This window comes from Melospiza melodia, chromosome 12 (assembly GCF_035770615.1).
Source record: "Melospiza melodia melodia isolate bMelMel2 chromosome 12, bMelMel2.pri, whole genome shotgun sequence".
In the NCBI taxonomy this organism is placed as follows: Eukaryota; Metazoa; Chordata; class Aves; order Passeriformes; family Passerellidae; genus Melospiza; species Melospiza melodia.
In genome coordinates, this window is record NC_086205.1 from 19,207,596 (window position 1) to 19,232,263 (window position 24,668).

The 24,668-nt window shown below is 53.0% G+C and overlaps 1 protein-coding gene and 2 non-coding genes across 4 annotated transcripts; all 3 read right to left on the bottom strand.

The window, feature by feature from the left end:
• Nucleotides 1–276: 276 nt before the first annotated feature.
• Nucleotides 277–7,680, bottom strand: NCL (nucleolin). Of its 2 annotated transcripts, none has more exons than XM_063167108.1 (15): nucleotides 7,574–7,680; nucleotides 6,692–6,799; nucleotides 5,833–6,118; nucleotides 5,358–5,519; nucleotides 4,790–4,978; nucleotides 4,566–4,649; nucleotides 4,172–4,307; nucleotides 3,801–3,937; nucleotides 3,336–3,462; nucleotides 2,988–3,121; nucleotides 2,521–2,644; nucleotides 2,272–2,414; nucleotides 1,663–1,789; nucleotides 997–1,217; nucleotides 277–758 (listed from the first exon to the last, which is right to left on the bottom strand). In XM_063167108.1, the coding sequence occupies exons 1-15, from the start codon at nucleotides 7,589–7,591 to the stop codon at nucleotides 676–678; spliced, it is 2,079 nt and encodes a 692-aa protein (XP_063023178.1). In that variant the 5' UTR covers nucleotides 7,592–7,680; the 3' UTR covers nucleotides 277–675. The 2 variants fall into 2 exon arrangements, with proteins under 2 accessions (XP_063023178.1, XP_063023179.1); XM_063167109.1 differs by having other exon boundaries at nucleotides 5,833–6,106; nucleotides 7,574–7,677.
• Nucleotides 2,097–2,173, bottom strand: LOC134423999 (small nucleolar RNA SNORD20). Its single transcript, XR_010029292.1, has one exon. It is a non-coding gene; the product is annotated as a small nucleolar RNA SNORD20 (small nucleolar RNA).
• LOC134423998 (small nucleolar RNA SNORD82) lies at nucleotides 4,387–4,456 on the bottom strand. Its single transcript, XR_010029291.1, has one exon. It is a non-coding gene; the product is annotated as a small nucleolar RNA SNORD82 (small nucleolar RNA).
• Nucleotides 7,681–24,668: the final 16,988 nt, after the last annotated feature.

Genomic DNA, 24,668 nt, shown 5'->3' on the forward strand with positions numbered 1-24,668 from the left:
TTACTTTGTTTAAAAAGAAAGTAGAAAAGCAACTGGCTAGCAAGCACCATCACAGCATCTTCAGTTTAAAAAAAAAAAAAAAGTGGTTACAGAGCTTACCTTGGCCATCATAATCCTTTCCCCTACTTCCTGCTAACAGCATGCATACACTGCTGGAGCAGAGCAGGACAGAAGCTGCTGCTGTGACACCAATGACCTTAACCCAAAAGAGGGAAGGCTACAGACTGCCTGTTTCTCACAGCCTGGCTTCATTTAGTGGCACAGAAGTAACACGAACCAGTTTAGGTCCTTTAATCTGTCCAAGACAGGGTGCTAAAGCACAAATGATAAAACATTCTGCATTTTTACAGCAAAAATGCTACAGAAGTTTATAGGAAAAAAAAAATTTTTTTACATGGGTAAAACATTATAAATTCAAGACAACTCACAGACAAGGAGTAAATTCCCACATCTATCACTCTTTGTTTTAAAAAGTTCGTTTGAACAGGCAAGCAGTCAAAATGGCTTGCCCTCTCTTCCTTGAAATGAGAATTTTATCTTCCAAGTGGCTCACAGTACTGCTTCGCTTCTTGGAATGTCCTCCGAAGGCTCCGCCAAGATCAAAGGAGAATAAAAACCCCCGGAGTCCTTTCAGATAGTCTCGGAGAGCAGGAAAGGGGAAAGGAAAGGGGAAGTTTATTCAAACTTGATCTTCTTCCCTTGCGGCTTGTGATCTCCACCTCCTCCTCTGCCTCCTCGGAAGCTACCTCCTCCTCTACCTAGAAAGAAAATTATTGCAAAAAGCAGAGTTACCACTACAGTATTTATATTAAATGCACACAAATATATTGCAGTGGTATATCTATACCACTGCCCTTCCAAACCCATTCTGGCACAGGACAGAAAATAAATTCACATTTAATATTCCCTAGTAGCTCTACACCATAACCCCAAGAATGGCTTTGGGTTCATTTTGGAGCACATCCCCTCCAAACACCAGCATTGGCTTCCTCTTACCTCCAAATCCACCTCTGCCACCACCTCTGCCACCAAATCCACCTCTTCCTCCTCGGCCACCTCCTCTGCCACCACGCCCACCAAATCCACCACCACGCTGGAAGTCACCCTTTGGCTTAGCAAAATCAAGGATCACTTTGTTTCCATCTATCTCTCCATCTTCCATGGCTTCCTTAGCTGCTTTGGCATCTTCTGCAGAGCTGAAGTCCACAAACCCAAACCTAGGAAACAGGTTACAAGACCAAGTCAGTCACATTTCACGAGCTGCAGCACCACCTGCAGGTTCCTGACAGAAATCCTTTTGGAATCAAACACCAGCACTTCTGCATCCCACAGATGTGTCACTTGTAGGACAGCAGTGGCTAATCACAATCGATGGAGCCTCACTGTGAGTTTGCCAGTACTGTACAGGTAATTTTCTTCTCGTGCGAATCCATCAGCTGCCACAGAGGTTTGTTGGCAGGGAGGAGCTCATTGAGAAGAGGTGAGAAGTGAGCACATGCTGCCCTCCACCAGTGGACCCAAAGCTGTGTTCTCTGCTCCCACCCCATTTACCAGTTCCATAGAACCACCCACATGAGCATGAGAAACACCTGTATTGCAGAGATCAGCTAAAGTGAGGTGCTCTGTAGCACCTGCAGCCAGCCCAGGTGATGTTTAACCCACCCTTTAGATGATCCAGTGTCTCTGTCTGTGACTATTCTTGCACTTATTGAGCCTTCAAACGATTCTCTTAACGTCTCCTCTGTGGTGTCCTCAGAAAGGCCTCTGACAAACAATGTTTTGCTTTGCTCTGTGAAAAGGGAGCACATTCAGAATTCATTCAGCCCGAGCAAGGCAGCCTTCAGCTTCATAACATCACATCCAACTTGCATTACTGGCTCCCGGAACAGCTCACAGGGATAAAGGGATTGTTTTCAAGGAACAGCTCAAGCACCTGGAGTCCATGGAAACTTTTTCAGGACTGCAGTTAGAGCCTGACATCAAAGGATTTCCATCAGCCAACCTGATATTGCCAAATTAAGTTTGCCCCACTCCTTTTTTAAAAATAGATGCTTGGACCTTATCAGCAATGACAACAACCAACTGTACAGACACTGCTGGATCAGCACTTGACTATCTAGAGGAATTTAACAATAGTTTCATCAGCATTTCAGATAATCAGTCATCATATCCAGCACATTTGCTTACAATGTTTGGCATGTTTTTTTTTTGAAGCAGCCCCAGATTTGCCTGGATGCTGCCACAGCTGGAGATCAAACATGAAACACTTACGACCGAATCCTCCTCGTGCGTTTGCGTTCCCTTTCTGCGTACTGAATTCCAGTCTGATTGTTCTGCCTTCAATCTCTGTGTTGTTATAGGAATTGAGTGCCTCTCTGGCATCCTCAGTTGTGGCAAAATCTACAAATGCATACCTGTGTGGAGAAGAAGATTCCAGTCAGCCTGGGAACAACAAGGGACACCTTGGAGGCAAGTCACTTACAATGCCAGCCTGGAGGTCAGGTGGAAGGCACAACCTACCCTTTAGGCCTGCCCTGGTTGTTCTGTGGCACCTTGATGGAAGAAGCTTTCTTAAACACTTCTTGGAGAGTTATTTCTGTAGCAGCATATGAGAGGTTGTTGACAATTAGGGTCTTCGACTCTCCTATGGGAAAAAGTCAATGCTGTTAAGTGCAGGTTTGGAGAGCGAGTTCTTGTTCTCTAGATTCTGACAAGGGATTAAGAATACTTGTTGCCCTTTCCTCACCTCAAGGTGAGGCCCAAAGCAAAATCTAACCCTGTTTTATTCACCAAGACCAGTTGCCCCCCTTGCCTGAAACATGCGGTAGAGACGAAGTGCATAGGATGCAGAGCACAAGTGAGGCAAAAGATCTGGTATCTTAATCTTCTTGCAGTGTTTTAAGTTGGCATACCCCCAGGAACTTGTGAAGCAAGTGGAAATGAATCCTGAATGCCATCTGTATGCATGGTATCAGTATGGAAAGTACCTTTCTGATGTTCTTGCTGGCTCTTCTCACCAGTGAAGTCAATGACCACAGCACGACCCTCAATTTCTGTGCCCTGCTTCTCCTCCAGAGCTTTGTTTGCCTCAGCTTCTGTTTTAAATTCAATATAGGCCATCCTGCAACACAGAAAAGAATGTAAGCAAATGCCTCCTTCAAAGAACAACAAAGTATGCGAATGAGAGGGGGGAAGATGTAAAAGAAAAATGCTGCAAAAAGTAGGACAGCTATTGCAGCAGGTTCCTTAAGGTAGCCAAAGGACATGTAAGCTTATCAGAATATGCCAAGAGCTAGAGGAACAGCAAACACAGAACAGGCCTCTCAGCTACCCACCCTTTGCTGCTCCCGTCCTTGTTCATCACTATCCGGACCTCCACTGCATTTTCAAACACCTCCCTGATGGCATCCTCGGTTATGCGGTAGGGCAGGTTCTTCAAAAACAGCGTTCTGGCATCTCTCACTGCAAAGGCAAGTTACTTTTGGTTATCAGCTAAAAACCCCCCCTCATCTACACTGCCAGATCAGTGAGACTCAGCAAGTTGATCCAGCAGAAATTAAGAGCAAGCATTCCCATTTTCAGAAGCTGCAAAAGCAACTGTAACAAAAGTTAATGAAACTACTGTGCTTGTCTTAAGGGCATCAAGTTCAAAAAACAGGTACTAAAGTTTCAGAAAGAAACCTATTTCTTCCTCAGCTTTCCCAATACGCACTATTTCTTGGGATCACATTTGCAGATATTCCAGTCTGAACTTGGACATCTGTATGTAAGCGTTTTAGAAACTCTTAATTGGGTCATACCTTTCTTGTCTTCTTTCATAGCTTCCCTGCTCTTTGCTTTTTCCAGTTTGACTTCCAAACCCATAAATTTCTTTCCATTCAACTGGAGAGCTTTATCCAGATCCTCAGCAGATGAAAAGTCCACATAGCCAAACCGCCTGAAAGAACAGCATCCTTGAGGTCTGCTCCATCTCTGGCAGCAGACCACAAACACAAACCTAACACCAGACAGGTCCTGCCTGGTCAGCTTCCAGGCAAAGTTAAACCCTCACCACTACCAAGCAACCATCCCAGCATCCTGAGGGGAACCAGCACCAGCACACTTGGACCCCATGAACAAATTAGTGCCAAATATAAGAAAATTAGCAGCAAAATTCTACTGATGAACTCACTTGGAAGAACCAATTCTGACATCTACAACTTCAATATTCTTCTTCCCAAAGAATTCTCTGAGTCCAGTCTTCAGCTCCTCAAACTCCTTGGTGCAGACCAAATTTCCAACAAATACAGAGAAAGCTGATGTGGGCCCTTTAAATGAAAAGACAGTAAAGTGGGATTTTTTTAAAGGCAGTTTTTAAAACCGAGAGCCAGAGTCTAGACAGCTTTAGCACATCAGTTTTTGCTCATAAGTAACATCATATTTCAGTATTAAGTCCCTTATAATCATCATTTGTGCTGAGAAACCCCACCCCTGACATCCTGGACCTTCACAGTTACATTCCTATGCAACAGAGTCCAATCACAGTCCATTAAACACACATCATTTGATGATCCCACACCACTTACCATCTGTTTTCTTTTTCTTGGGCTCTGGTGCACTTTTATTGGTCATTTCTTTCTTCCTCTTTCCAGGTGCTTCCTTGACAGGTTCTGTGCCACAAAACAAAACACAACTGAAAAATACAGAACTTTTCCTAAACTGAATCAACACAGGAGCATTAACCTTTACACCAGTCATACACAAAACCTCCTGTTACTCAGCAGCTGTAAGATTTTAAACTTTAACTCACTTTCATCTTCACTTTCCTCCTCAGCATCCTCTTCATCCTCCTCCTCTTCATCATCATCCTCATCATCCTCTTCCTCCTCATCTTCGTCATCTTCAGATTCTGCTGCCTTGGCTTTCACTGGTGCAGCCTTGGCTGGAGTGGTTTTCTTCACTGGAACAGGGGCTGTGTCCATGGCTTCATCTTCAGACTCTGAAACAAGATGAGCACAGTATTTAGACAGTTCCACATTAAGTGCCTTTTGAAATTAAGAAAACAAAATGCTACTGAGCCAAATGTTCTCATGCCTCCTGAAACTTGTATGTTCTTAGGAAAAAAAGTTTAATACACTTAATTTTTACAAAATATGTCTATTTCCCTTGGATTTTACTGCATTAAAAAATCTAAACAAAACCCGTTCACCAATAGTAAAAAGTTTTACTGACAACAGGGAAATTAACACCCATTCAGCAACAGGGACAACAGCAACCAGCTAAAACCAGCTGAGCACACACTGCATCACTCCCACAATCCTTTGAGATTCTTCCCTCCCTCCCCCAGGTCCCTGTGTTTAATAATAAACATCTTATACCATCTTCTTCTTCATCGTCCTCATCATCCTCTTCATCCTCATCCTCCTCCTCAGACTCCTGCTGCTTTGCTGGCACAGGTGCAGGCTTTTTGGCTGGTACTGCTGCAGGCTTTTTGGCTGCAGGCTTCACAGGCATCGGTGGTTCCTCCTCCTCATCTGCACCTACAGTACCACAAGTCATTACTACTAAGGTGCAATGAATCAGGTAAAAACTACTTAGAGATTCCCCAAATTTTGTCCAAAAGTTCAGGAAAGAGCAGTCAAGAAACTAGGAGATGTTTTACAGGCTGTGTGTAAGGCAGCTGCAGCCCAAGCTCTCCTCCAAACTTCACCAATTGCCCACCTCTCCTTCATAACCCCTCTTTAATCACTGAATACCCCCTCAAGTATTAAATCAAATAAATTTTAAAGGTACTCATATTTAATGACTTGATTGAACCATCTTTAGTCCATGTGTATTTCAAAGATAACTTACCAGAATCTTCTTCGTCCTCCTCATCCTCCTCATCTTCATCGTCTTCTTCTTCACTCTCCTCCTTCTTCGCATTCTTTCCATTTTTTGCTCCTTTGGTTAGGACAGCAGCCTTTTTAGGAGTTGGAGTAACAGCCTTTTTGGGCTGTGGAGTAGCCACAGCCTTCTTTGCAGGTGTAACCGCCTTTTTTGCAGGAGTAGCAACTTTCTTGGCAGGAGTTGCAGCCTTCTTGGCTGGGGTAACAGCAACTTTCTGTGGTTTCTTCTGGGGGATCATCTGAAAGACACACTAATGTAAAACTCATGCTGGCCTGTTTAATCTACCATTACTTCACTATGAGACAAACATACAGCCAGTAAAATCTAAAGAATATCCTTTTGCCAGTTTAAGTTAAGTCAAATGCCCACGCTGATGAATCAAAAAAGCTCAAACTCAGCTTTTTCATGCTTTCAGGAGCCCACTTAGGGAACATCAAAGGACCTCTAAATTCCCTGGTCCTGAACCAAGACCAGTGGTGCATATTAGCCTTCAGCATGTTGAAACTTATACACTTGCACATTAACCACATGTGACAAATATCATACTGCTCATTACTAGGGTAATTAGGTACCCACTTGCTTATCTGTTTTAGGACAGTTTTAAGACCACACCAGTACTTCCAAAAGCCTGGAAGTACAGACTTAGCAGTTGAGCTATTTTTCCTCACGCGGCTTTAGCCTTAAGAAGTCCAGTTTATTCTTTAGCCACAGTTTAGTGAGGAACACGGACAGTTTACCGATACCCTGTTACAGTGTAACCCACAACCCCCACGACACTTCTGTAACACGTGCATCCTTTTGACTCCATCTCTAGATTAATCACCTCTTCTCCGCTGCTCTCCTCTAGGTCAGAGGACTCCTCTTCCTCACTTTCCTCGAACTTTTTCGGGGGAGGAGCCATTTTTTTCTGTTTGATCTGATTCTTCGGGGTCTGAAAGAGAGCGGGAGCAGCACGTTTAGCTCCCGTGCTCACGCGGGCTACCTTCGAGCGCTCGCTCCGGCGGGCAATTGTCCCCACCACGTGGCCGCCCTCCGGCCCCCGCGGCGCTCAGGGGGCCGCCCGGTGGTTGCGGGGTGGCGCCGGCCAGTGTGCGGGGCCTTTCCCGGGAGCGCGGGGCCTTTCCCGGGAGCGCGGGGCCCTTCCCGGGAGCGCGGGGCCCTTCCCGGGAGCGCGGGGCCCTTCCCGGGAGCGCGGGGCCCTTCCCGGGAGCGCGGGGCCCTTCCCGGGAGCGCGGGGCCCTTCCCGGGAGCGCGGGGCCCTTCCCGGGAGCAGGGCGCGCTCCCACGTGCTCGCTGTCCCCGCGCCCCACGTGGCCGCTCTGTGACGTAGCCCCGCCCCCCCCATCCGCGCGCGCTCACACGCGGGGCCCACCCGCGCCCCTCACACGCCGGGGCCCCGGACCCCGCTCCCCACTGCCCGCCGCCCGCTCCCCTCCCGTCCCGCGCCCCCGCCCGTAGCCGGAGCACAGCGGGACAAGGGGGTGTTTGAATCCGCTGCCTCCGGGCCCGCGGCCCCTCCCCTCGCCGCCATCTTCACGGCGAGCGAAAGCAGGCCTGGAGCCACCGCGCGGCCCGAGCGCACGGCGGCGAGAAGGCGGTCCGGCTCCCTCCCCGATCCGCCGCCGTCCGCACCCGCCCGCTTCGACATGGCGGCGTCCGCCCGCTGCCCGCCCGGCGGCTGCGCCCCCCCACCCCACGCCCTCACCTTGGTAATCTTCACCATGATGGCGGCGGTGCCTGGCGGCGCAGGGGCGGCGGCCGAGCTGTGTCGGGAGCGGGGAGGGCGCGTCCGGCGCGGCGGTGGCGCGGGGGGATCGGGCCGCGGGCGGGCGGCGGGAGCGGCGGGGACGCGCGGGCGGCCGGGCCGGGCACTGACACGAAAGAGCGAGCGCGCGCCCCTTCCGCCCCCTTTGCTAGCCCCGCGCCAGGCTCCGCCCCCACCGCCCCCGCCCCGACCAATCGCCGCGCGCGCCGCGCCGCCCGGCCAATGGCAGCCCCCGCCCCTCGAGCCGCCGCGCCAATGGCCGGCGCCCTGCGATCGGCCAACCGGAGGGCGCCTTCCAGCCCCGGGGCCGTGCGGCGGGGGGCGAGCACGGGGGGACGCAGCGCCCGCCCGGGAAGACTCGGCCGCAGCCAATGGGACGGAGGCAGCTCGGCGCCTGCGCGCTGATTGGGCGGCGTGGCCGGGCCAAGGGCGAGCACGTGGCGGGCGGCGGCCACGTGGTGGGGCCGGGCGGGGGTCCCGGGGTCCGGCACGGACCGGGGGTGGGACGGGGTCCGGGGGCCGGCAGGGACTGGGGGTGGGACGGGTCCCGGGGGCCGGGCAGAGACCAGGGAGGTGACGGGTCCGGCAGGGACCGGGGTGTGCCGGGTCCCGAGAGCCGGGCAGACACCCGGGAGTGTGACGGGTCCCGGGGGTTCTGCCGGGTCCCGGCGCCGGCAGAGACGCTGCCATTCCCCGGCAGTCCCGGCTGCCCCGGCCGGCCCTGCGGCAGCTCGGCATCTGGCGTGCAACTGTGCCCGGGCACGCTTTTGCTTTCCGCTTTGGGACTGGATTCTCCCCGGCTCTGTCTCTGTCCCGGTGCTGTCCCTGCCACCCATTCCGCCTGGCCCCGCGTCCCCTCCCCGGCCCTTGGGCCCTGAGCCGCCGTGGACTGCTCAAAGAAGCGTCCGCAGGAGCCGGTCAGTGTCAGTGTGCTGCTGCTGCTGCTGCTGCTGAGGTTGCAGTTGGCACAGGAGCGCTCTGCAGTTGCCAGCCTGCGCTGCTTCAGGCTGGGAGAAAAGGCCCAAAGTGGTAGAAAAAAATAAGCCTGTGCTTGCCTGATGGATGCTTTCGAATTCAGTCACTGCAAGACACCACCTTTCTCCCCGTGAAATTTTTCCCAGTGCCTATAAAGTCGGGGTGGAAATGGCCCCAGGGCAGAACTGGTACCCCTGTTTCACTTGTCACTGTTGGCAGGGCTGGGTGCCGCCTTGCCCCTGCCTGACACAGAGCAACCTCCATTGCTGGGGTTTCCCCAGCGCCTTACCTCCCCCACCACTTCAGACTGGGCACCCAGCCAGCTCCTGGGGGCTGCTGACAGCCAGGGGTGACTCGAGCAGTTTGCTCTTCCAAGGCCTACTTGAGATAAGCACCTGACTTGGGGAACATGAGGTCCTGGTGAGCCCTAGAATAAAAATGCAGACTCTCAATGAATGCTGTCCTTGAGGGCACACCCCAGGATTGTTCAGTGCCACCTGAAGCAAGGGACACACTGTGGGTGAGGCAACATCCCTGGCCCTAGGCTGTCCTGGTGCCTCTTTCTCCTCTGCTGGGTAAGAGAGGCAGTTTCCAGGCAAGCTGAGCTAAGGGCACCTCACTGAGAGGTGATGGGATCAATCAGCCTCTCCAGGAGTAAGCCAGGCCTGTGGAGAGCCTGCCACCATCAGCCAGTATGGGGAGGGAGGAGCTGGAATGGAGGGGGGTAGTGGCCTGTTCCAGCCCTGGTCACAGGCATGCAGGAGAGGGGGATCCCACCTGGGAAAACCCCTGGTGTAGGGCAGCTGGGCCCTGCCCGTGAAACAGCAATGCCTGGCTCCTGTCCCACTGTGTGCTGCAGGAGCTGTCCCCAGGTGGGGACCCTGCATGGGGGAAGCAGTGACACAGACCAGGTGTGGCCCCAGGGAATGCAGAGGGATGGAAGACAGAGAGACCTGAAAGTGATTTTTAACTGTCTGAAGCAAGAGCCGATTGCACTCTCCTCACCATGCATGTAGTGCAACAAAATCTGTACCATGACTGCCTGAATAGCTTTGCTGCCTGTGCTGGGGCTGGCCTTGGTTCCTCCACGTGCTGTGGGAGGCTGGTTTGTCATGAGAAAGGTACAACTGTTGCTTTGCTTTAGCCAGGAGCAGTTTTGGCAGCTGGGACACTGCATGTGTCCAGTAGCAGTGCCAGCAGTGGGATCTGCACAGGGCTGGGCTGGCAGCTGGCCAGTCTTGGTTCCCAAACCTGGCAGGGGATTTCTCAGCATGGCCTGTGTTCTGTGCCTTTCCCCAGCAGTGTGTTGGAAGGTTCTCCTTGCCTCTGGCATCTCTGAGGCTGCAGCAGAACCCAGTGTTTGGGGGAAGGAGCACAGCACCCTGTGCAGCGTGAGAACCAGCACTGCCCTCGGGGCTGTGCTAATCCATGCTCTGGATCAATCCATAATCTGTGTCAATCCATGCACTGTGCTAATCCATGCTCTGGATTAATCCATGCTCCATATCAATCCATGCTGCATATCAATCCATGTTCTGTGTGAATCCATGCACTGTATTAATCCACGCTCTGCATCAATCCACGCTCCATGTCAATCCATGCACTGTGTCAATCCATACTCTGTATCAATCCATGCACTGCATCAATCCATGCTCCATGTCAATCCATGCACTGTTATCCACACACCATTGAGCAGGTCTGGATATGGCCCAGCCCTGCCAGCTGCTGTTATGGCCAAAAAGGGCCCAGGATACTGCAGAGAGGAAAGCAGCCAGGACTTTGCAGATGCCAGATTTAGGCTGGGCTGTTCCCTGTATCCCACGTGTGGCCAGGATTTTTCAGCCCTAGCACTGGGCAGGATGATGCCAGAGTGGAGCAAGGCCAGCCTTTTTCTGGGACACACCACATTGCAGGGCTCCCTGCACTGCACAGCCCAGCTCCTCTGCAGGCAGCTCCGGGAATTTCAAGGCCGAGGGAAGTCTCACAGAGGAGCATCAGTGAGAAGGGTAATTTGGCCAAAAGAGCAGGTTTGACAGCTCTATTTGTGCAGTAAATATACTTCAGGTCCTTTCATGGCCGTCTCTTGTTGTTGCATGTCAGTGGCTTGGGAGTGTTGACAAAATTCCACAGTTAAAGAGAATTTAGCTGGTTCAGTGGAGACCTCAGGAGGGATTTGCCGTGGATTCTCAGTTTCTGGCACGGCAGACGCTCACCCTGTGCTTTTCCCGAGCCTTGCAGCGCTGGGAGCGCCTTACCCGGCTGCTGCTGCTGCTGCCGAGGGCTGGGGCTGCGGGGCACACGCGGCCCCCAAGGCCAGGAGAGCTGGGTGGGCAGCCCGAGGGGGAGCCCCGCAGGAGTCACCGATGAGGTGAGTCCCAAACGCCCTGCCCAGCCTGTGGCCGGCCGCGGCTGCGTGTCCCCACTAGATGGTGACAAAAGGCTGCGTGTCCCCAGCGCATCCCGGGGCGCAGCGGAGCGGGACAGCCCGCCCTGCCTCCTCCGTACCTGCCGGGACGTCCCGGGGTGCGTTCGGTGTGAGCAGCAGCCAAGGGCAGGCGGGAGGGGAAAAGTTTTACCTGTGGCTGGTGCAGGCGTCTGCTGCCAAAAAATTGTCACCAGCAAACACCCAGAGGGTGCTCAGAGAAGGGGAAACCAGCGAGAAAACCAATGAAACTTGTCCCTGAGCACCCCAACCTGACATCACCTGCTATGTGGTCTGAGCAGTGCCCTGATCTGTTGGCACGGCAAAGGTTAAAAAAAATATTAAAAACCAAACAACAACAAAAAAGAAAAGAAAAAGAAAAAAAAACCCAAACAAACAAAAAAACCACCAAAACCCACTATAAAAGCAAATTTACAAATCCCAGGTCTGAGTGCTTCTCAAAAACCTCTTGAACAGCCCCATGTTGCAGTGGCAGATCCTTTTCTCGTCTTGGTGCCCACCTCACCCCACCATGATGCTCCTATGCCAGCAGGTACCACAGCTGATGGATGGTGACACAGCAGCACCAGCACTCAGGGTTGGCCTCTCTCTTCCCAACTGCACAGTTCCCCAGGCCCTGATTAATGCAGGGCAGAAAATGAGATGGGGCTGTGTAGCAGTCTAATTAAGTATTTTCTTCATTATCCCCGTCTGTGCCAAGAGGAGAGTCCTCAAGGATGATGAGTATGAAGTGGGTGCAGGGCTTGCTGTGACAAATGGCACTTAATTCGAGTAGTCACAGACAAGTGCATGTCCTCTGCCTTGAAATGGGCAGCTTGGGACACGCTGGCCTGCAGAGATGAAAGTCAGCAGTGCCTGGCAGAGCATGGGATTTCTTCTCTGGGAAGTGTCCTTTCTTGAGGTGGGATGCTGCAGGAACTGGCAGGGGCCCTGGAGCCAGGCATGCCCATTGTCACTCTGGCAGATGCTGGGTGATAACTGTGCCATTTCCTGGGGTTCATGGACGAGGAAGCCCACAGGTGACTCCCACAGGGAGTTTTGTCCATGCAGATTTAGTCTCCACACAACCTCCAAGTATTCCCTGCAGTGATAATTTCTGGTACACTGAAAAGGAGGTGTTTATTTCCAGAAGGAGCCAATTCCCCTAAGATTTCCCTTCTGGCAGGGCAGTTCCTCTCCCCAACACCCCTTGCCTGGAGCTGGCAGCAGGATCGTGTGGTCCCCCTGTGAGCCCCCAGCAAGGCCACAGAGCCACCCAGAGCCCCCCAGCCAGGTGGGCTCCCCTCTGGATCTGCTCAGCAGGAGACAAGTGCAGCCCTGGAAAAAAGGATGTGTGAGGGAAAAGTGGGACCAGAAGAGGACTTGCAGTAGGTGCGAGATAAAGACAAACCAGGGAAATGTGGAGCAATTTGGGTGGTGAGAGGAGACCTTGGGAGCACCCTTCTCTCTCCGTTGGAGTAGAGAAACTCCAAGTGGAGAAAGTCAGTGAGATGGGAATGGGCAGGCATTCAAAGCAATGCATGCAAATCCTTTATAAGCCAGGGGAGGTCAATCTGGAGGGAAGCTACAGGTGATCCCAGTTCAGCAATGCCAGGCCAGCAGCCAGAACACATCACACTTCCATGCAACTCTTCCTGCATTGCCCTGCAGCATCTGGAAAGGCTTTCCAGGACCTCTGTGGAGACAGCCCAGAGGAGGAAGCTCCTCTTTGCATGGGCATTTCTGTGCATCCTATTCATCTCCCAGAGCTGGGGCAATAGGGAATAGAATCCAGACAAGCACTGGGTCTCCAGGGATGGCTGTCAAGGCATTCGGGTAAAACATCTGCACACTCTTGTGGCTCAGCACATCTGCCCCGTGGCACAGCCCCACGGAGCAGTGACCTGGGGCTTTGTCTCTGTTCCCATTTTACCTGCTGGAAGCTCCCTCTGCTCCCAAGCCTGTGTTGGGCTATTTCCATTTCACGGCAGCTCCTGGGCACAAGGCCAGTGCAAGGCAGACGCTCTGCCTGGAACAAACCCAAACCAGGGGATTTTTTTTTTTCCTTTTCTTCCCTTCTCAGTCAAAAAAAGAAAAAAAAAATTGAATATCTTTGTTGAGTTCAAACTGGAAAAGCAGGAGTCTCTCCTCACTCCCCGTATAAGGGCACCAGATTGATCCCCATATAGACCATTCACTTAACAATTGAACTCAATGATTCTTCTGGGTCCTTTCCAACTCAGAAGGTTCTGTGATATCAGTTTATATTTGTGTTTGTATCTGAGTGAGGGGGTGAGCTCATCCCTGCTTGGGAGCCATCCTCAGCAAAGGCAGTGGGCAGCATGGCGTGGTGAATCTGGGGCTGCCCCATGTGCTCACCTCTAGCCCCAGAACAGAGCCAAATAACACCAGGGAGAGCAGAGCCACACACACAAACACGCACATGTCCCCGGATAGCGTGTCCCAGCCTCTGCCAGGGAGCAAGAGCCAAAACTGCTCTAGGAAACAGACATCAGTGCCAATGGGAAATGCTGGCTGGCTTCTTAAGCTCAGTGGAAAATGTTCTATCATTCCCCCTGAGAGCTTCTGTCCTGTGCTCTCCCAGCTAAAGTTGCCCACTGAGCCTCATCCATGGAATTTGCAAAGGCCCTGTCCCAGCTTCCTGCTGGGAGGGAACAGCCACCCCAAGGACTCTCATGGTTCCATGGTCCAGCCATGGGCTGAGCTTTTTGGGAAGGGTTACTTTGCACTTGACTGTGCCTGCAGAGCTGAGGGACCTGGGCAGGTGTCAAGGTGTACAGAGCACCCGTGAGCCTTGGGGAGGTCAGAGCCTGGGAGTTGGGGAGACTGAGCCCATCCAGATCTCACCATCCATCTGCCCCCCTGCAGCAAGCTCCATCAAAAGGAGGTCAAAAGTAATTGCTGAAAGTGCTTTTCCAGCCCAGACCACTCTGAGACTGTTTGTGCCTCATCCCAGCAGCACACTGGGCTGTTTCACTTACCAGCTCTCACCACAGAAATTCCCACTTGCAGGATGTGAGATGAAACCGTTGCTTTGAAACTTCCTATTACCAAGTTAAAAATAAGACTCAGAGCAATAATTTCCCCACTGCTGGTGCCTCAGACCTGAAAAACCTAGTCCTGAATGATCCAGTGGTGTCTCATTTATCTGGGCAAGCTGTGATCATGATGTCTGCATCCTGGGAGGGAGGCAAGAACATGGTTTCTTGGGGAAAAGTCCTCTCCTTCCCATCCTGTGCAAGCCATCAGCTCATCTCCCTGTGTACAAAAAGGCAGAGGAAGTTTAAAGCAGACTGAAAATTACACTGAGAATTGCACTGCATCTCTCCTGCTCAGTTTTAATTGTAGAGCAAAGAAAGCAGCCCATCGATTCATCCCGCTGGGTAATTAAATGCTTAATGCTATTGACTATAAAGACATTATGGTTCAGCAGCCCAACACTAATGCATTAATAATCACTTATATCATGGCTGGGAAGGGGCACGAGCTGCTCCTGAGGAGCACCAGAGTTACATGGGATGGGAGCAACAGTGAGAAACCTCAGGGACTGAATTAGTGCCGTGACAGCCTCAGGAGTGAGAGTCATCCCAGGGAGCAGGGAAGGGCCAGAAGGACCATGGAGCAGGGGGCAGCCCCTACCCCAGGGAAATGCCCCGGCCACGGCAGTGGGAGGGGAGTCTGAGCATCGGTGCTGCCCCCAGCACAGCTCCGGGGTGCTGTCAGCCATGGGATCAGGAAGATGAATCTGAGCAGTACAAGCCTTTGATACCAAGCCACGGCAAAGGCAGAGAACGTCTGCCCGCCTCCTGCCGGGCTCTCCATTCCCGGTAATTGGCCGTCTGCTTTAGCCTGTTTATTATGCACATGATGTGGAGCACAGGGCAGAGCCTACACATTGCCTGGCACTAAGCACATGAAAGTGAGCTGAGTGAGCACTGCTCCAAGCTGGAGAGGCTGATTTGCTTGCTGGGAGAGGCAGAGTCAGCCCTCAGAACGTGCTGTGCTGGTGGGAACAGTGCCCTTCCCCAGGGGAGGCGTCACCAGTGAAGGATGGAGGCTGCACTGCCTCCCACCTGCAGGGACCTCAGAGCCCAGCACAGGCCAGGAATCCCATGTCCCGTGGACAGGGGGGATGCTCGAGGGCCATTTATAGAGGATGGAGGAAGGAAGGACCTGCAGCATCACAAGGAGAGCAACCCTTCTCAAGACCATCCTCTGCTGAGTTCTTCTCCACCTCCCCAGGATCGAGGCATTGTCCCTCCAGCCATGGCACGCTGGGTTTCCCCACCTGCAGCCACCTCAGGGACACAGACATGGCCTAAAAAGCCACCAGAGGCAAAATTTCCACCTAAGCTCTCCAACCCGTGTCAACAACCCCCTGCCCAAGGATAAGGGGAGCCCACACAGCCCTTCCTGACCTGCAGCATGAAAACCAAAAGCACTTGCAATTTTCTCTGAGCAAATCCAAGTACAGATCATGCTGTCAAATCCTTATTTGATTTGTTTTTCTGGTGGCTCTGCTCCATTTGCCTTCATTACTTTCTCTGCCCTGTGCCATAGTCCAATAATGCAGCATCTGCCCAATAAAAGGTCCAGGAATATAATTTACAAGTAGTTGGCACCTCCTGCCTTGTCTGGGAGGGCGGGCTCCCTGGGTACACTGCCGACTGGAAAAAGTGGATTTTACAGTCATTGTCAGTGGGGTAAATAACCTCTGAGCACTGTTTGTAGCTTGATTTATTTTTGTGAGGTTGCAATTCTCCCAGACATTTGATTCATGGCTTGAAACTGAACCTCTCTAAGTATATTTCTTTACAGAGTCTTAAGAAAAATAAGTCTGGAAAGAAAGAAAGAAGGGAAGGTGCTTTTTTACAGCCTCAGGGATGAGGAAGAAGGTGCCTCTGGTGCTTGGATACAGCTGAGCCTGGGGAGAAGGAGCACTGGTGCTCCCAGTGTCCCACCTCCCCAGGTGAGGCAGCCCTGGCTGGGTGAGCTGCTGCATTTCCTCTAGAAAAGCCTCTCTGAGACTGACAATACACGCTTATGTTGGTACATACGTGTGTACAGCAGCCTCAGTAAGGGATTGTTGTTGGGTTATTAGGAAAGAAGCATTTCCTGAGGATGCTGTGAGGGCAAGGGAACACATTGCTGTCTCCACAGTCCTTTGCTCTGAGGCTTTGGGATGTGCCTGTGCAGTGATGGGCAGAGCTTGGGGGCTGTGGTGTGGAGGAGGGCTTGCTCTGCACCCATTTTCAGGAGCAGAATGAATCCTCCCCACTATGGGTGCCAAACCCTGCACCCTCTGGGCTGGAGCCTCACAGCCTCGTGCCTAAACCTGCTGAAATTGGTGCAGGTGGCATCACCCTGGGCCTTTGGGCTGGGGAGTGCCCAAACTGGCCCTGCCACCGGCTGGGGCTCATCCTGAGCCTGATCTCACCCTGCCCTGGGTATCACTCCCAGGGAAACTGAGCTGCTCTACACAAAGTGATTCCTGCTGCAGGGCCAGCCTCCTCCAGACCCTGAAGGTGATAAAAGATCCCAAGTGGATGAGCCACAGCCTGGGAGGGAGCAAACCTGTTTGCAAAAGGAGATCTCACTGGGAGAAAGGTCCAGAAGAAAAATGGGAAATTTAAGGGAAAGTCCAAACATTTCCAGCCACAACGGTGCCAGATTTCTCTGTTTTAATGGGTTTTCTTTGGCCCCACCACACTGTGTCATGACTGCAGGGTTTGTGCAGCCTGAGCTTCAACCCTCTTGGTACTGAAAGGTGCATTTAGCACAGAAATGACTGGAGGGTGCAGAAATGCACCGAGCAGGAATAGTCACACTTTGCTCACTCATACTGAGCCACCTCTCTTTTGGCCAGTGCCTCAGACCAAAGGGGCACAAAATCAGGATCCATCTTTTGACCTCTGCTGCTCTCACCTGCAGAAAGGAGATCCTGCTCCTGCCACCACTGGTCTGGGGTGAAGGCAGTGAACAGGGGGGGTCAGAGGTGCAGCAGCTACCTGGGGCTCACAGCAAAATGCCTTAAGGTTTTCTGGGAAAAAAATATAAATCCTTCTCTTGTGGGATAAGCCTGCTTTTGCAGGGCACAGAGCAGCCTCTTGGAGGGGGGACAATTAGAGCAGAAGGTCCTGAGGATGCCAACAGTGCCCTCTGGCCACAGCACACTCATGAGTGTCCCGGGTACCAAAGGCAGCTGCTGTGGGGTGACCTGTGAGCTCAGGTCACAGGTCAGAATGAATCATCCCCTCTGGTGCTGCAGCAGAGGAGGGGACCTGCCCTCAGCAGCGGGGAGGGGACACAGCTGGAGCACAGCAGGACTGCAGTGGGACCATGTCTGTGCTTGGAGATGCTCTGGCTCCCTCTGGCTATTAAATCAAAAGGATCCCAGATTGCTTGGCCTGGTCTCTCCTGTTGTTTTAAATTGTTCTCCCAATTCCTGGCTCGAGCACAGTGACCAAAATCATCACTGTGACAGAAAAGCTGAGTGTTGGGACATCCTGAATGGGGCTGAAGACCCCCAAACCTGTTTCTAGGAGGTTTGGAGAGAAAACCATGGATGATGCAGAGGATGCCTCACTGCTGACCCCAGCCTCTCCCACACCTGCAGAATAAAATTGTACCAGTGTTGGCCAGAGGACCTGTTCAGCTCTGTAGCTGCTGGGCTGGGGAGATGTTGAACTCCTGGGGCAAGGAAGCAGGCCAGGAACTGGGAGGGGCAGCAAGAGGAGACAGAGAATTTCTCCCAGCAACTGAGGAGATGCTCACAGATAAGATAAGATAGGAGATGCTCACCCTCCAGAGCAATCTCAGTTCCAAGGGTAGGTGGTTTCCTGCTGCAACCACTGGCTTTTGAAATAGGGTTAAACTGTTACATCTCCTGGCTATGTCTGCCCAGAGACAATCAGCACAGAGACAAAAATCGCACTAGAGAGAAAAACCTTTAAATCCTCGTGTCACACTCACCCCACCCCACTGGGTGCAAATGGGTGCTTTTCAGCCCTATTATTACCTCTTACTGTGTTTTCTTTCTTTTAGCTTTTTGCTGCTGTACATCTAATTCAACCATCCTTGACTGAATCAGTAGAAATGCATCTTATCTATCTCCCTTGCTCCATGGGAAGGGCTGAAGGAGTCCTCACCCAGCCCTCATCTTGCAGATGATGCTGAAGCACAGCACTTGCTGCTGTGTTTCAGGGTCCTGCCAGATGGACTCACCGCCTGTCGGCCGGGATTGCCACGGAAAAATAGGAACCAAACCCAGCTCCAGCCATTTGCTTTTCCATCTGTGCAGGGCGGTTGTTGAAATACAGAGAGGTTTGGAGCTGATGCCAGGATAAGTTTGGAGAAGTGAAGAGCTGTAGAAAGATGTGGATCTTCCTTTAGCCAGAGCAGAAATCACTGGAAAACACCAGAGGGGCAAAAAAGTCATCCTGAGCCTGGCATTGCTGGCTGGCTCCCAGGATGGCTTGGGGCTGGAGGTGTGGGAGATAAGAGCAGAGCAGGCAGCAGCAATATCCTCCTGCTCCTTATTAATACAGCACTGAGGCTTGATGGGTCTCCTAAATTATCATGTCTTTCTTGTCATTAACTTGATTTCTTTCTGGTGACAGCAGCAGCAAATTGGCCCCAGCTGCTCTGAGCAAGGGATGAGAAATTAAAAAGAATTAAATGAGCCAAGTGCTGGAGGGGTTGGTGTGCAGGGGAGGGGGTGCTTTGGGCCAGAGATGGACAAGGAGGGGGAATGGGAATGGGGATGGGGATGGGGATGGGGATGGAGATGGGGATGGGGATGGGAATGGGGATGGAGATGGGGATGGGGATGGGGATGGGGATGGGGTCATGGGGGTGGTTGGAAATGCCAGGAAGGGAGAAATGGGCTCAGGGCTCGTGCTTCTCCCTGCAAGCAGGACACTGAAAAGCAGGTGCCTGCCACAGTCAGGTCTGTCTGGAGAGGGGACAGCCCTGTGTGTGCTGAGGCTGCTGCCATGCAAGAGGACATGTGGGAGCCCCTCAGGGATTCCCCCTCCAAGGAACATTCCCTGCCTGGGGGTGAAGGAGGACAGTGCTGCTGAGCTTCTCTGCAAGCTGATACACGCAGGTCTCAGGCAGCAAGGATTTTTTATCAGCTGTCCTGGAAGAGGCCAGTCACAGGAACTGAGGACAAACGGATCTGTGTCTCCATTTTCTGCCACCTGTTGGCAGCTCTTGGCCCTGAGGCACTGCCAGGGCATGGAGACAATCTTGGAGAGCCAGTCCATCAGTCTCTGCCAAATACCTGCTGGGAAGCTGTGTGCTCCCATCCTGCAGCCCCAGGCTGATTGCTGTGTGAAATACAGCTTTAGACCTGGCTGTAGCCCCAGGGCCAGCTGGAGCCATCCTGTGCAGGCTCCGGGGTGGGCAAGAGGGGATGTCTCAGGCTCAGTCTCAGCATCCTCAATGTGAGATGGTCATTAATGTGACACAGTCACTCCACCCGCCCAGGAAAGATAACAAGAAAGATGAGTTTGGCCTCCCAGTCGTCTCAGACAGCTTTCTCCAATGTGCCACATTAAATAGTCCTGAGCTGAGAAGACAAACTCGCCCTGGCTGTCCTGATAAGCACAAAGAGTGATAAACCCACGTAATTAAAGTCTGCCACTGCAATAACATTGCAGCAGAGACAGCTGGAGCCTACCCTGAGCCTGGGTCCATACCTTGGGTTTTACTTGTTTTCATCCAAACTTACTTTGGAGAGACTCAGCCCAAGCACTGCTGAGTGCCAGGAGGGAGGGCAATGCCATCTGGGCATGCAGCAGTGCAGGAGCCAGGAGGGGCTGCTGTTCCCTTCCTGGCTGTAACACAGAGGAGTCCTTTGCAGAAGTAAACACACTCAGAACCATATTTGAAGAGGATCTGACCTTATAGAAAAGCACAAGGTTCATAAGGAGGCATTTCCCCTTGAGGTTATACAACCTTGCCCTCAGAAGCCTGGGCAGAGACAACAGGGACTGGTCAGGGACTGCTTTCACTGGTCCTGAATATACAGAACACCAGATAAAAGCTAACTTTTTCCAGTCTGGCCTTCCCAGCCTTCCTCTTCACTCTGGAATTTGCTGCACCCCAATGAGAGCTGGAGGGCTGATGCCCCCTCATCCACCACATCCCAGCCAGGGCACCAGGCAGCCCCTGGGCTGTGTGTGCTGGGGCCCTGAGCACGGCCTGTGGGGCTGTAGGAAAGCCCTTGCAGACTGCTGTCCTCAGGGTCAGTGCCCTGAGCCCAATCCCTCAGTCCTGCCAGCACTCACAGCCAGCTGTGAGCAGCGCCCCTTGCCCCAGAGCTCAGCCATCCAGCTGGCTTCACTCCACTTACTGCCAGGCTAATTATCTTTCCTCACTTTCATTTTTTAACCAAAGTGTCCCCATGAACAAAATTAAGCATCACACAGGCTTCTCTGACATAAATCCTGCCATCTTTAGCAACCACAGTTGCTACAGGAGAAGATGTGGGCTAATCCCTCTCTCTCTTCTAACCCAATGAGGTGGGGTTTTAACCCTGCCCACTGTGAAGGTGCCCAGTGGCTTTAATTGTCCCTGCTGGCCTGTGGGAAGGGCAGTGGTGCCATGCACAGTGCCCTTCCCCTCGCCCTGCCAGCAGGACTGGCGGGTGGAAAATCCAGTGGGGTTTCCTACACAGGACCAAACACAGTCCTTCACTTCTCGGAGATGCCCTTTGTCCCTCTGGCTCTGGTGTTTCCCACCCCGTGTGCCCCAAGAGAGGTGGGGTGCAAGGGCCCCATCACCTCCCTGCCCGTGGCCTCAGCCCTGCAGGGCTCTTGGGTTTGCTGTGACATGGAGGACGCTGTCCCTGGTGCAGGTGGCAGCCCCAGTGCAGCACTGCTGAGCCAGCCTGAGCTCCCAGAGCTGCACCTGAGCTCCTGCAGGGCCCTGGGCTGGGCTGTGCTCCCCACCCTGCCCTGCCCAGCCTCCTGCAGGGCCTGCCTGGGAGCTGAGAGATTGCTGTGAGAATCCACTGAGGAGCCAGCCAGGAAGAGGGGCTGCCTCTGATCTGGGCCTAAAAACTGAGCCCAAAGGTGTCCCTGAGGAGCAGAATCAAATTCTATATATAGAATTCTATACACACCAGGGGCTGAACTAAAAAACATTCAGAGGTCCCTCCCAACCTGAACTACTCCATGATTCTGTGATTTCTTGCTGTCTGTTTGTGTCCCTGCCCATCTTGTGCTGCCCATCACCATCTGCAGGCACTATGTGTTGGCTTTTCACCACCACTACCAGCCTGGAATAAGGGGAACAAATGAAATATGGTTCAAAAAGCAGCCTAAGCTCAAACCCAGCACAATTTCCTGACATCTACATTTTCCTGCTTCCCTCCTCCCCTAACAAAGGCTGGGATCTTGCTGGGAGAGGCTGCTGTGCTGCATCCGTGTCTGGGCAGCCCAAACCTGCCCCCCTGCCCAGCCCTAGACAAGGACTGCTCATTCCCAGGCTCACAAGAGCTTTGCCAAACTCACACTGCAGCAGTTTTCCCCATCCCATGGCTATGTGAAGGAAAGGAAAAACAACTCTTCCCTTGAAACCATTTTCCCTTGAAAAGGGGCAGCAAAAAATCCGCTGGCACACTCTGGAGCCATTTATCATGGCTACAAATATACAAGGCAATTGCTGTAAAACTTGAGTTTGGCTCTGCAAAGGAAAAAAATCCCACCCCATGCTTGTTGCAAATAATCACAGCACAAAAAAAAAGCCTTACAAGGCTGGGGCAGCCTCATAGATGAATTGCTTTTTAATCCCCAAAGCTCTGGTGATAAATCTTTTCCCTGGGAGCTCTGGAGACACAGTGTCACTCAGGGCATGCAGCAGCATGGGGGGAACAGCTCTGGGAGCTGAGCTGGCACGGGGGGCAGGAGGGCTCCTGCTCCAGGAGCAGGTGATTGGGCAGCAGCTGGCAGTGGGACAGAAGCTGCTGCAAGTCTGGGAGATGGACAGATGGACAAGTTTTGGGGAACAGCTCTTCAGAAGCAAAGTGTTTGGAGAGGAGATGGTGGCATGGAGCCCAACCTGACCACGTGCTCCGTATTGCAGGGACAGAGAGATGCTTCTCCCTGCTCTGAGCAAAGACACAGAGCAATGGCATGCACACACTCCCTGCATCTCCTGGCCCCTCAATTTACCTCTACTCTGGCCCATCTGGGGTCCCTTGGGCTCTGAAATATTTACTGGACTCCCAGGCAGTGTTTTGGAATGCTCCTTCTGCCCAGCCATCCTGAAGCACCAGTTACTCCCCCAGGCCAGTTACAGGGGTGGGAGCAGTGGGAACAGCTTGCCCTTCCTTGCCTTCCCCATCCCACAGGGCCCTTTGCTTCTAAATCACCTCCCTGGGAGGGATAATCCCTCTCATTTATACTGGGAAGGTGGCAGGGTCAGGCTGGCCCTGAGGGCTCAGGGCAGTGGGGAGCATCGTTCTTGAAGCTCCATAATTCCCTTCTTGGGGGCTGCAGTGAGCCTGAGGCAGGAAGGAGTCCTCAACCACTGCCTTCCCAGTGGTGGAGAGGTGTAAAATGCTCTTCATGAAACCATTCTCCCTGAGGAGATCAGTTCCTTCTTTATTAGGTTTCATGCATTCATTAATTACAGGATTAAAGGACTTGCCCAGCAGCCTTTGAGTCCAGCATCTCTTGGGAGCCCGGCTGGCATTGGTACCCAGGAAGTCATCAAAACCCAGCCAGGGGAGCAAATACATCTCCACCCAGGAATTGCCACCAGCCATGCTGCAGCTACATGTCTGACAAGGTTTGGGATGCTGTGCAGGGTGATCCTGGCCCAGCTGTGCACGTGGAGTGCATGGTGGGGCACCACCACCCAATATATCAGGGCTTGGACTGCATATTCCCCTTGTGTGTCTCAGAGAGGAGAATTTGGGGACACCAAGGAGGATGGGGAGTCCCAGGTCAGGAGATGTCTGAATTTGGGGTCACCAAGGAGGGTGGAGAGTGCCAGGTTCTGGCAGCTGGGAACACAAGGCTGGGTAAAGGCCAAGGCAGTGCCTCACCTTTGTGGCTGCTCTGGACCCCATCCCAGGTGTGCTGCAACCAAGGATCCTGTAGAAAAGCCCTGGGAACACACACTCTGACACAGTCTGACACCGGCCAAGGCACTGGAGCTGCAGCTGTATCCCTGCACAGCCTGCCTGCTCAGGGACAGCAGGACAAATTTGCCTTCGTGCAGCACAAGGGACCCAAAACTCCACACGGGCGTCTGTCACTGTGTTATAAAATACTATTGACTGCCTATTAAAAAGCCATTCCCTGGAGATGTGTGGCTGAGGAAGCAGCTGGGTGAAGTGAGACAGGGCAGTAATGGCCATCAAGGAGGCATCAGTCACATCCACCCACGCAGCAGCAACAAGGGGCCCCACAGGGCTGCCAGGGTGCTGTGCCCTGCCAGACCATCACCAACAGGAGAGAGACAGAGGATGAAACAGACAGATCTCAGTGCCCTCGGTCACACTGACCTCCTCCAGAGGCTGCAAGCAGTCAGCAGGACCCTGAAACATGAAGTTACTGCAGCCCAACACCCACCCTCACCCTGCAGCACCCACCAGGACCCCTCAAGGGCCAAGGAAGGGCTTGAGGGGTAGACCTGGCTGTGGGATGGGGAGCAGGGGAAGCCAGCTGCACTGCCTCTGAACTAGGCACTGGGTAGATGGGGCAGGAGAGAGTGTGCAAGCCCCAGACCCTGCCTCTTCTCAGCTGTGGTCCCATGCAATGTGCTTAGGAGGGGCTGGAAGCAGAGCAGCAGCTGGCACTGCTCTGCCTGGGCTTGCCCATCCAGTATTTCTGCTCAAGCAAGCCCCAGGCAAGCCCATGCTGACCAGAGGCATGGCCATGTGATGCTGAGCCAGGGGAGCCTCCAGAGCTGGCTGTGAGGGAGTTGGGGTTCAGCAAGTAGTGCACAACAAGAGCTCAAACTGCTTGGGTGGTCCCTCAGCTCCCATTTCAGATCCTCAATATTTCATCCTGCAGGAGCTGGTGTGCACAGGGAAGGCAGCAGCATTGATCTCAGGCAGGAAATCAATGGGTCCTTCCAGCCTGGGGAGCATGACCAGCCAGCCCACGCTCCCTGGCATTTTCGTGACATTTCCCAATCCGAGTGTCTGCGCAAGGACTGATGGCCACAGCTCCAAGGCAGCTGTCCCTCTGCACAGGCCCCAGCCCCAGCTCAGCTGAGAGCCCAGGAAGGGTGCAGGCATCCCATTTGTGCCCTCCCTGCCATGCCCTCAGTGTCCCTGGACCTGCAGACCCAGCAGAGCAGCAGAGCCCCAGGGAGATGGGGTGAAGCAGCCCTGGTGTCCATCACCCTGCACATGGCTCACCCACCACCCTGCCCAGGAGCATGGCCTGGGCTCAGTCCCATGCTGGGACCACAGCTGGGTGCTCAGGGACACAAGCAGGGCACAAATCAGGCCAGTGGCTTTTTTAATTCTCAGTGAGGCTCAGCCCATGCAAGGCAGGGATGGAGGAAGGCTCCCCACATTCCCCACAAGTTCAGGTGACCACGGTGGGCAGAGGAAGAAGAGATTGGCACCCAGTACATGCTGGTCAGAGAGGG

What these genes read in the sequence shown, in the direction of transcription:
- NCL (XM_063167108.1), bottom strand. An exon ending in GGAGGAAAGTGAAGATGAAA is followed by an intron (nt 4,650 to 4,789) that starts GTGAGTTAAAGT and finishes TTTGTGGCACAG; the next exon opens with AACCTGTCAAGGAAGCACCT. An exon ending in GACACTGGATCATCTAAAGG is followed by an intron (nt 1,218 to 1,662) that starts GTGGGTTAAACA and finishes CCTGTTTCCTAG; the next exon opens with GTTTGGGTTTGTGGACTTCA.